At 39.8% G+C, this 12,375-nt stretch overlaps 1 protein-coding gene across 12 annotated transcripts in view; it reads left to right on the top strand.

The window, feature by feature from the left end:
• Positions 1 to 12,375, top strand: part of LMO7 (LIM domain 7) — a 231,275-nt gene that overhangs the window by 37,844 nt on the left and 181,056 nt on the right. For all 12 annotated transcript variants that reach the window (XM_077483110.1, XM_077483108.1, XM_077483104.1 and 9 more), the window contains exons 3-4: positions 6,743 to 6,813; positions 9,111 to 9,180. In XM_077483110.1, coding sequence (XP_077339236.1) covers positions 6,743 to 6,813; positions 9,111 to 9,180 — 141 coding nt within the window. The remainder of the gene's footprint in view (positions 1 to 6,742; positions 6,814 to 9,110; positions 9,181 to 12,375) is intronic.

Below are 12,375 nucleotides of genomic sequence, written 5' to 3'. Positions count from 1 at the left end.
ATAGAAGGGACAATGTAAATGAAAGTGTGTTTTTTTTTTTTTAGTATCACTTTTTAACTGACATCAATAAATGTTTTTGGTGACTTGGCTGGTGTGTCACAATCTTTCTTGGTTTTATTTTTTATTTTTTCCTTGGCTAGTCTTGTACATAACATACTGTATTGAAATGATTCTAAAGGCGTAATTTTTATATAAAAAAAAAAAGTCTCGTGGGCTTCTCTGTGCAAAACATTTTGACAGGACAGACCCCATCTCTCGCTTCTGGGGTCCTCCACTGTGGACACAAAGCCAACTCGGGAGCAAACACATTAGTGCCCCCATAGCAAGTGGCGTGCTATGGGGGCACTAATATATGCTTACTCCTGAGTTGGTGTTGTGTCCATTGCCCGCCCGCTCTTCACTTGCTGTGATTAACAGCGGCAAGAGCCAATGGCTCTCACTGCTGCCTCTGTGTAATGAGAAGAGCGAGCTGCTGCTGTTGTCCACGTGGCTGGATCGAGGTCTGGTTCAGGTAAATATGGGGTGGGGGCGGCGCACTAAGGTAAAATATAAGGTAAAAAATTTTCTGCCTTTTTGACTATTTTAAATTGATTTGGGACTTGTGTAGAATGCTTGCAGTAGCATGTATTAAGTGTTTTTTTTCCTGCTTGAGAATATGCAAGTACTTTTAATGTGCATGAACTAGGCATATGTTCACTCTGATTGCGCCTATCTGATAACTGAGGTCTGTGGCCACTTGACTTATTTCAGATAACCTTTTTGAAATTGTTTTAGAATGGCTTTTAAAATAACTTATGCTTTGCCTTGTTTTTGTTCTCCTGCCACTCTGGTATCCTTCAATGTGATGGCATTTGTGATTTAGCTGTTCAGGTGCTCAGTCCTGTAACATGAGCTCAGGGAGAGAATCCATATTTTAAATTCCATAAAACTGTGTTTAATCTGGTCATACACCCATGGTAGATCCTCGACTGAATATTTATGTGAAAATGGTCAACAGTACTTTCGATGACATGAATGCTTCTAACATAGAATTTTTGAGTGACTGGACTTTCCTGAATGAAAACCATGTTTACTGTTTGAAATTCATTTTTTTTTTTTTTTTTTTTTTTCAAGAAAAATTTATCCTGCTCCTTAGTATTTTCTTGGCACTGTGGCAACAATTATTGTTTTGATCCCACTAATGATTAGAAAATTCATTTTGACGTTCTTAAATTTTTTAAATTCTAGTGAATGAACAGTTTTACACTTCTTCTTTCTTTTTTTTTTTTTTTTTTTATTTTTTTGCCAGAGGCTGAATGGAGCAGCTAGAGAGCAAAAGGTGGGGTAGAATATGTAGCCGGGGAGGCTGGCAGCTAAGTGAACCTCCCTTTTTTTTTTTTTTTTTTTTTTTTTTTTTTTTTTTTTGCTTAGCCCTACCTGGGTAAAACACCTGTCCACTTAGAATATGCTGTTGAATTGTCAATATATATGACCCAAGATATTCTAATACAGTATACGCTTTAAAGATTGGTCATTGTGTTCTTTGGAATTTTTATAGTTCATTGCTCTTTGCAGTTGTATGTGGAAGTTGCCATAATATATTATTGTTTTCTGCTCTTATGTGAAGGTATTGGGTACAACGCCTTCCAGGATTAGATAAGAAAGAAATGTAAATAGTTCACATGCATTTCAAAGGTCTGTACCACACCTACAGTTGTTATGATACTGAGCTTTATATTTTAATAAGTGTATTAATTACGCCATTGCAGCATGTGTGACATAATGGGAACAGTTTTGAACAACCCTTTTTGTGTTTTTGTTATATCCACTCTGGCTTGCATAGTTGGTCAATTTTTATTATGGAACCCCAGAGCGAAGAAAAAAAAAAGTCTAAGACAATTTTATGGCTCCAAACACGCTAGACATTCAAAAACTGCTAAAATAAGCTGGATAAAAAAAATACTAAGACTTCACGTTATTATCCCCCCCCTGCGTTCTTGCAGTATTTAAGGAGCGGTAGTGTTTTTGTTTAGGAACAGGCAGCCAGCATCCTTAATGAGTAAATGGCTGGTTGTTAAGAAGCCACCAAGCTGGCCGCTGCGCCCTTAGCAATGGATGACTCGGCTGTCAGTGTGCGTGTGTTTAGCTGTCGTTTTCCCCCCCCCCACCCCACATCTAGAAGCTGAAGCTAGAAAAAATGCTTCTAACCTAAACTCACGAGCATTGACACATAAGGAAAAAGGAAAAAATGTTCTAAGCAACTCATTCTGTTTTAAAATAGAAATGAAACATTTGTGTGTAGATATAATAAAAAATGTAAAATGGTGTGTTTTTTTTTTTTTTTTTTTTTTTGTTTATAAGGCCCCATTCACACAGGGGAGATCTGCTCAGCGGGACATCGCTCCGCTGAGCCAGTGGATGATGGGTCCGTCTCTGCTCACTGAGTGGGGAGGGACCTGTCAGACCTCCACTGTCTATGGGAAGATCAGATGAAAGTGGACAACCTGTCCATTTCATCAGATCTCATTCCATCCGATCCGCCAAGACTTATAGCAGACGCATCTCCATCCACCTGCCCATAGAAGTCAACGAATGGCCTGCTGGGCTACTCCGAAAAAACGGACAAGCAGGTCCAAGCGGGCTTATTGTGTGAAAGGGGTCTTGGTGATCGCATTCCCTTTGTTCTTAGATGATGGCTGGGGAGGTGAAGCTGCATCACACTGATCTTCCAGGGGCATGGGCGTGTCAGGACAAATCTAATCATTGGCGGAGATATTTTGTTCCCAGCACAGGATTCCTGACCATGCTGTGCGCTCTCGCTTAGCGAGGTAAATTTTAGAAGGAAAGCAGAGGGACCACCAGGGATTTCCCACAAAGGAAGCAATACAAAGAATAGGATAGTTTTTTTTTTTTTTTTTTTTTGTGCAAGTACATGGTACAGCAGGCACATGTCAGGAATATGAAATGTTGGAGTAACAAACACTTTCAAAATATGCTGCTAGTGCGCATGGAGCCTTAAAGCAGAGTTTCTGGCCAAAATATGACTCTTTAGGATAATAATACCCCTAGAATAATCATGCCATGTGCAATGCACAAGGTGTGCTGTAAACTATGCACAGTTTTCTATTTGTGTAGCATTGTTTTCTTGCTTTGTGAAATTCCTGAGCAGCCATCTCCAGTGTGGGCATTTGAAGCCACAGTGTCTTTCCTGGATTCTGTTCATGCTGGCTACCCAGCATGCACCTCCTGATCCTGCTCATTTCCTGGGAAAACATGGTCCGCTTGCTATGCCGAGTTGACCAAGATTTTACATAGACACCAGTGTTAAATGTTACGAGAGCAGTGCCATGCCAAGCTGACTAAGATCTCCCAGGAGCCAATGCAAAACCGGAAATGATGGCCGTGGGCGCTAAGAGGAAGTGAAATTGGATATCGGTTTAAATCGGTTAAACAGAAGCAAAAAAAAAAAATTGCCAATTCATTTTAAGGATGCACATTAGTTCTGCATGGTGAGGCGTGATAACTGTGGACGGAACTACGCTTTAAGAAGTGAATGAGATTGTAGGCCACACACATTCACACCATCACTTAATCCAGATAAAACCAAATAAATATACCCAACCAAAAGTTTGGCAAATGGCCATGGCACTTTATTGGTTTAATCATCTGAAAATAAAATATAAACTCCTTCTTTTTTTTTTTTTTTTTTTTTTTTTTTTTTTTATTGATCATCGCAACAGCATAACTTTAATGAAACCCAAAATCACAATTTGTAATTGCTTAGTTTTAAGCAGCATTACCTAATTTTAACATGGAATTAAAACATCTCCCCCCCCCCCCCCCAGACATCCAGGGTGACCCAATTACATAATGGTGCTCACGACTGGGGAGCTGGTGCTTTTTGCTGGAAAAGGGGAAATTCCCAGCAGTTCCCTATAAAGGCTTCCCAGATTCCAGCACATTCTGCTGCATCCCATTTTTTTTTATCCTGGTTTTAACACAAGGAATACCATTTAATATTAACCCTATAATGAATGTGGTGGCCATAATCCCAAATAAGTGAGCTCATATTGTGCCACCTTTTCCATTAGATGTGCATTTCAGAGATGCAGTGCACATGTAGAAAACACAAATTAAAGTGTGAGATTTGAAGTTGAGCTTGATATGTCGCTAACGGTAGAGTAACTGGCAGTATTACTTTGATTCTCACTCCACCAGGCTTGGTGCTGTCTTCTATTCCTAGACGCTCCAGTCTGTGGGTGGTCTCTTGGCACCATCATGCATAATGCAGGGTTATTAACACTGCAGTGTATGTGGAGGGGGCAAACGTGCAACCGTGACAGTGATCAACTTAGAGGAGGCATTGCAGAACTGTTTGCACAGATAGAGGGAGCCCATTGCCAGGAATTTGTCCTTCTACCTGTACCCCCTAGGCCTACTGATCATTTAACCCTTGAAGTTTGGGGGCCCAATGCATGGGTTTTTTTCCCCCTTTTTTTTTTTTTTCCTTTGTTCTTCTAGCCTAGGGTTCAGCTTTCTGTAAACTTCATCTGAAGAGAACTAAATCTTTTACAACTGGATTTTTGTGGTGGCCAACGCTATGATGTATCATTTTGGGATGCTAATTAAAGTAGAACTCTAGACCTATATTTGTGTGTGGAGAGTTGGCGTGCATCTTTTATTTATAGCAGACAGTGGTAAATTTACTTAGTGGGGATCTGATGAAGATTTCTATTTAAGACTTTATATAAAACAAGATACTTGTATCGTGTGTTTATTTTTATTTATTTATTTTTTGGTCCATGAGTTTGACTGTCTGTTTTTATAGTGGAAAAATAAGTTGTGCTAAAACGTGAACAGTCACACAAGAAGTGACACACGATGCAAATAACCAATACCATAATTGTGATCATTCAAAAATTGTCCGTCTATAGATCAATGGGGAATATTAATAGATAAAAAGGCTCAGTAGATGTACAAACAATGAAATGAATAAATGTAAACAACTGAGTCCAAATTAAGATATAAATTCCAATGCCTGATAGCTTTCACTGCAAGAAACGGATAGGGAAGAAATTCTGTGAGTGAGAATCCTTACCAGAACAAGTGGGCCCCCTCAAGAGCAGAGTTACAAGCACAGGCAGATTTAGCCCTCTGTGGGGATGGATGGATCGCCAATACCTTTTAATACCTCCGGCGTCTTCCAAGTGATGAATGAGAGAGTGCTTCAACGGGGGTGGTGGTAAGAAAGGAACCTGACCTACAGACCCTCCAATCGAATACGTCAAGTGTGATCAGGTGTATGCACTGAGTGCTGACAGATTACACATTCGTTCTTTGCAGTGTCGAGGCATGGTGAGATTTACTAACTGCAAATGGTGGGAAACTTGACTTCTACCGGAATACCAGGATTCTAAAAATTCTAGCAGACTATTCAGATGGCTTTAAAAATCTGTGCTGTTTAACTTCTGCTCTTTTTGAAATTTACACTGTTGCACAACAGAAGTCAAGTTTCCCACCATTTGCAGTTAGTAAATCTCACTATGCCTGGACACTGCAAAGAAGGAACGTGTAATCTGTCAGTTTACATTTATTCATTTCATTGTTTGTACATCTACCGAGTCTTTTTATCTATTTATTTTTCCCATTGATCTATACACATGGACAATTTTTGAATGATCACTTTTATGGTATTGGTTATTTGCATATTGTGTCACTTGTGTGATTGTTCAGGTTTAGCGCAACTAATTCACACCTTAAGGATATTTTATAGTTTTTGTTGCAGCTTTTGCTTTTTATTTAATTTTCCAGAGTGGTTTTTATTGGTCAATTTTATGTCATTTAGAAAAAAGGCTTGATTTTGTAATGTAGTAGCTGTTTATTACACTTATTTAAATAACACCTAGTGTATATAGGTGAGTTAATATTTAGGAACATGTGAAGCCTAAAAAAGTCTAACTGACACCTTTTTTATAAAGAGCTGGAAGAATGTGTCCTTCAATGCACAATAGGAAAAAAATAACCTTTTGTGGGGATTTGTTTTGCTGCCCTGATGGATCGCACATAAATATTGTGTTACATAGTGAAGACAGTCCTTGAAAATGCAGTATAAAAAGTAGCTTGGCTATGGGTCACTTCAGGTTACACTAGAGATCCTGTAGTGCCCTTCAGAGCAATGAAGCCTGAAGGAATTTTTGATACAATCGCGCAGCATCTGTAATTGGTCATGTTGTGACTGTGCAGGAAATAGTTACATGGTTATCAGTTGAGTTTCTCTAGCAGCTGAGCATTAATCCAGATAAGTGATATATTTTGTATATGTATTGCAAATTTTAAAAAATTTGCTTAAACTGTAAAAGAATTAGCGAGGAAGTTTAAAAGTATCCGATGAGATGATCGTGGTAAACTGAGGATAATATATCTATGGGTACTGGGCAGCCTTTGCAGATGCAAGATTCTGGCTTTCCTGTCCATTTGCTGCATTTACCCTTTGCAATATGCCCTATTGGCCCATAAATATGCACATGACTGTGGCACACTTGTATGTGTACATCACAAAATTTCTATATGCCTAACTTGTTACAGTTGTTCCTCCTATCTGTAATATATTATCTATAGGTGGTGTAACAATTATACAGATATAGTATTTTCTTAATAGTGGTGTGTGTGTGTGTTGTTTGTTTTTATTTTTTTACGCCCAGATTATACCCTGTTAACACTTATGTGATGTGTTAATTTAGTGTTTTATTTTATTTTTTTGTAGGAAGTTACGGGTAAAAGTTTTGGAAACCAGGATTTTCGCTCCGCACTTGAAAATGGAGTACTGTTTTGTGAGTAAGTATCCAGGCTAAACATATTTGGCATTTACATGTTAAAGAGAAAAAAATGTGGGGTGTGTAAATTCTAAACTACTGCACAACAATATTAGTAAGCACTGCTATCGCCAAGCCTATATGAAGCATGCAGACAATTCTTACCTGGACCATCACACACCCCACAGGATTGATGGCATGTCATTGTCATTGTAGCCACACCAATAAAACTATTCATATCAACTCGGCAACTCCTAGGCACGTTTCCGTGCCCAGCCAGGCATTATTATACTGATTTTAGGTTTACTGATTTAGGATTTTTGATGTCCTTAACTTGTAATGGCAAATATTTCACATCGGCTATTTTCTTGATTCAAAACTAATGAAATATTTTGGCTGCTCTCGTGTTTAAGACCACTCTTGCTTGGGGTCCTGGAAATGTACCAAAGGTACAATCATCCTTTAAAGTGATATTAACTGCTTCAATACTGGGCACTTTTACCCCTTTCCTGCCCAGGCCAATTTTCAGCTTATAGTTTTGTCACACTTTCACAATTGGTGGTTATGGAACACTGTACCCAAATTACTTTTTTTCTTTTCACACACCAATAGACCTTTCTTATGGTGGTATTTAGTCAACGCTGGGTTTTTATTTTTTTGCTAAAATAAGAAATTGACCAAGGAAAAAAGTTCTTAGTTTCTGTCAGAAAATGTTGTAAGACAGTAGCCTTTCTCCTTCGCTGATGGGCTGTGCTGATGAGGCGGAACTAATATGCAGCACAGATTGCCACAGAGTCATCGGAGATGGATGGATGGATAGATGGATAGAGAGAATTTTTTTTATCTCTCTAGCGCCAGCTCCTGAAGAGCACGCGCTATGTTTTTGAAATTTAACGTTACACCTGAACTGCAGTTTGGGTATAATTTATTCCAAATTTTGACCTCGGCATTAGTCTGACTAGACTAGACTATAGGGTGTTAAGCCTGGCCATAGGGGGTGCTGTCTCTTCTGGCAGGCATGGTAACATGACGGAGGCTCTTTACCACATGATCAGCTGTGACAAATCGCATCTGATCATCCTGTGAACCAGGGAGGGCCTGTAAACTGCTTTCCTATTTTTTGCAATGACGGGAAAAGCCGATTTGGGAGGGGGGATGGGTTGGGTCTGTGCTGATAATGGGCACACTGATTGGCAGCACTTCTCATGGGGGCTGTGCTGATAATCAGTGCCCATCAGCTGCCAGTCTGTGCCCATAAACGTGCCCCATCAGTAATGCATGTCAGTACCTCCTTATCAGTGCCCATCAATTCATGAATGTTGACTCATCAGTACCTTTTTATGCAGCCTCATTAGTGCCTGTCAGTGAAGGAGAAAACAAAAGGTTATAACAAAGAACATTTTGTGTATGCATATAAAAACATTAGAAATTGCTTTTTTTTGTTTCTCCTTTTTGTTAAAGTGATCACATGCGCGTTTCAGCACAAGTCTGATCACTGGAAGAGAGCAGGCTGAGAACCCATAACAGCTGAAAGCCTGGTATTGAAGTGATTAAAGCTTGGACTTTTGTTTTTTGGCTGTCTAGTTGAAATCTGAAGTAATCTGCTCCCTTTTTTTGCACTTTTGATTTCAGCAGCTGCTAATTTTAAAACAATATCCTGCTTTTCTTAGGGTACTTTCTCCCAAAGCCAAATGTCTGCATGACTGATTAGCAATGCCATTATTTTGACTTCTGGGCTAGTGAAGCTAAACCAGTTCTGGATGACAAGCGACATCACTGCCCCAAACCATTATGCAGGTTAGATTACATTAGTAGCTGGAAGATGACCGCATCACTCTTTGGTATTCTGCTTAGTGAACCATTTACTGTACTGGTTTGTTAGTGTGTGCTTTAAGACGGCATGCACGCAGGAGTTTGTGTGCGGTTGTAAACTGTTACGTGTCAGTGGTGGTTGTCAGATTTGTATTCAGTACAAATCAGTAGCGGGTGCCGCTGCAGTTTGCATGCTATTGCTCATCTGAGCAGTTAAAGAACAAATACTGAACCTGGAAAAGGCCAGTGTGCATCCAGGGTGGGCGTTTCTGCAGAGTTTTTTGGCTGCCCATGGGTAATATGCCAGTTTGCGTGCAATAGCAGAGACTGTGGCTGCATCCAGAGGTGGCATTTGGCTGCCTCCTGAAGCAAAGGACTGTCTGTAACACAATTTATAATTGTAAATGTATCCTATAATTGACTTGGAACAAAACAAATAATATTTATTTTGTGGTATTTCTTTTTTTTTTTTCCAACAATCCTTTCTTTTTTTTTTTTGTTTCTTAGCCTTATTAACAAGATCAAGCCTGGAATTGTTAAAAAGATAAACAGGCTGCCGACACCTATTGCTGGCTTGGTAAGTAATAAGTACTGTACACCGATGATATTCAGTGTTTTTAGTGCCATTTGCCAGGTGCTATAATAATAAAGTACCTAGGCGTTGGTGCTGCAATTGATTGTCGGCTTGCATTCAAAAGTTTAAATTTGCCTAAAAATGTGTGCTAGATGTTGAGGCAGCATTCGTTGATCAGAACTTGTAGTCAAAGCTGCATTGTTCGGCAAGCTCCAGTGCAAAAATATTACTTTTTTTTTTTTGTGTGCAAAAGGCAGGCCATGCCTTTTAACATATTTGACTTATTTGACTGTTCGTTAAATAATGCTCCCATTTATAGAAATTACAGCTTTGCCGACCTTTAGTATTCTAGCATAATTTTTCAGTTTTTATTTGGAAAGAGGAAGGGATCGCCACTATCCCAACCAGCCCAGGTGAATTAATGACAAGGAGTGGCATTAGCCAACTTGTTTCCACCACACCATACACCCTGATGCATTTTGTTGTCACATTATACGTAAATCTGCGTAGCTGTGCTGGCAGAGCACTGCATCATTAATTCAGAGATCTGTGTGGCAAACAGACTTGTCCTAGCTCTCAATGCACTACAAGCACGCCTTTAGCTCGAGGAGTACCAGCTGACCGGGTTTCATTAAGCATAGCTCCGAGAAATTACTGTAAGGACACTGAAGAAACCGTTCCTTTTGCACTTGAATTTCACTTTCCAAATGAATTTCAAGCAGTAATAGCCTTTTGCAACATTCATGTCATGGTTTGATTTTGAAATCCCCCTTAGGCCTCATGCACACAGATGTTTGCATGTATAAAATATGCCTAGTGTAAACTTTCTGGCATTTCCTATACCCGAGGTGCTACAGATGGGGGATGTACAGCCAGCCATTGAAGTGAATGGCAGTACGCCACTGTACTTGTGTAAATGATGCTTCTGTGCATTGCTGCTTACCTGCAAATGCGGTCGGGCACATTTTCCCCAACGCAAGACTTTTACAGGGGTTCAAGCCTCCCCCCTACTCTACTAGAGAAAAGCATCTTTCTGTCTGTGTTGCCATTGGGGAGCTTATCTTTACTACATGACTGAGAAATCATTTTCATTGGAACAAAAGTGGGAGATCCCTAAAATGGAGACTTTGGAGCAGTAAAACCTGTCAGTGGTTTGGCTTTGCATATGTTAAACTTTTGCTACATTCTAAAGCTGTTTAGGCTAGGCTCGTTTTGTGCATGCAGGTTCCCACAAAGCACAAAAACGTGCATCCCTTTTTGCAGGTGCACGTTGGTACTGTTAATTCTTAATGTTGTGCCAATGCACCTTGCTAAGATGCGACATAAAATGCATGGTAAAGTACCATGCATTTTGGTATGATTTAAAAAAAATAAAAATAAGTTGTGCACTTTTTGCAGAATTTTTTGCATGTGGTGGGCAGCCTATCAAAAGGCATAGACTGCCCTAAAAGGGACCTGAAAAATAGCTAAAGTGCACACACCATTGCACCTGCATATTTGCGAATGCAGCCTTGGGGCTTGTTAGAACCTTTTTTTTTTTTTTTTTTTATTTCTTTCTTTTTTTCCTTGAACACTGCAGGTCAAAATGTTTTTAAAAGGGCGACTTGTATAGACTAAACCACATAGACCAAGACCTTTAAAAAATCCTGTTCGTAAGCGCTATTCATTCTGTAGTTTTATTATATGTAAGTCTCTGAGGGAATTTGTGCTTTGCATTCATTCTGTTTCTTGGGAAGGAAACAGGGTTACTGATTCCACTAAGTGGTTAGCAGACGGATTGTACTCGCTTCTTATCTCTTTTTTACCACATTTTAGCTGAATAATTCCTTAGCACATTGTTGTTTGACCCCACTTAATGATTTTCTTTCCTTTTTTAATAGATTTTTTTCCTGCCTTTGTTTTCCTGCCAAGTATGGTTTAGTAGAAAACCTTTCGCTAACACTGAATACAGTGCAGATGTGGGTGTGTAATGTGTTCAGAGTGATCTCTCTGTTAAGGTTTTATAGACTTTGATTGCTTGATCAAGCCGATTTCAGCTGGACTGAGCCATTCCTTAAACCTGGCCATACACTTTTATTTTTAAATTTTTTCTCCTTTCAGCCAGCGGAGTGAATGAAAACTTAACAGATTTCCTCCATCCATACTAACTAGGTGGATGGAGGAATCCCTGCCAATAAACTGTATTCTCATAGCGGCTCCTCTGCTATCAAAATACAGTGATCAGTGGCTACAGGCAGCTGCTGTCCCTTTGATCAATTGTCATCTGTGGAGCTGGTATGGCAAAATTTCTGAAAAGTGTGGTCAGCTTTTGTGTGTAGATTGTCGCAATCCTTGATGAAACAGATTGACATATGTGATCTAAACAGAACACAGTCAAACGCAAGGCTTTTGAACCAAATCCAGCCATTTGGCCCTTGTCATGTGGCCCTCGCACCCAGTTTGGCAGCTGTAATGTGAAATTCCATTCAGACACCCTTGGCTCTCATACAGAAGCCTTATTGGAGTTGGTTGCACACAGTGCATAGCACACCCCTAAAACCTGCACTTTGCACACTTAGCACCCTTAATTCCACACTTTGTATGTAATGCACGCTTGAACCCTGCACTCTGTACATGGCTCATGCCTCTGCTCTGCATTGTGTGCGTAGGACACCCCTGGAACTGCACTTTGAACGTAGCATGCCCCTGTACTCTTCACTCTTTATGTAAAGCATTACTGAACCTTTCACTCTTTACGTAGCACACCCCTGGACTCTGCACACTTTTGAACCCTGCATTCTGTATGTAGTGCACCCCAGATACAACCGGAGGACAGCCAAAACTGTTGATGCGACCCAAGATGATTTGTTTTGTCTGAGTGTCCCCTTAGATATCTCTTTAAATGTGTCTGACCATGTTGCCCCTCCCTAATTCACAGACATTAACATGCATACACGGGTGATTTAATATACATGTCCTATATGAAAACATGTATTTAAAACCAATCCGGAGAATGGGTTGTTGGAGTACTTATTACTTCTCATTCTCTTCTCTTCTAATTTCTAGGTGCCTGACTCTCCTTTACCTGCCTACAAACTAAAGTGGGCCCTTAATGGCCACTAAAGTACTTTCTTTGGACAGAAATATAACATTTATGTCTTTACCCTGAAGTCAGGGTGGCTCCTAGTAACAAAGTAATACAAAATCAGAAACCTGCAC

Source organism: Lithobates pipiens, unplaced genomic scaffold (assembly GCF_037356315.1).
Source record: "Lithobates pipiens isolate NorthernLeopardFrog02 unplaced genomic scaffold, aLitPip1_a1.2 Scaffold_16, whole genome shotgun sequence".
Classification (NCBI taxonomy): domain Eukaryota; kingdom Metazoa; phylum Chordata; class Amphibia; order Anura; family Ranidae; genus Lithobates; species Lithobates pipiens.
The sequence above is the reverse complement of the archived record's forward strand: the minus strand, read 5'-3'. Positions and strand labels throughout refer to the sequence as shown.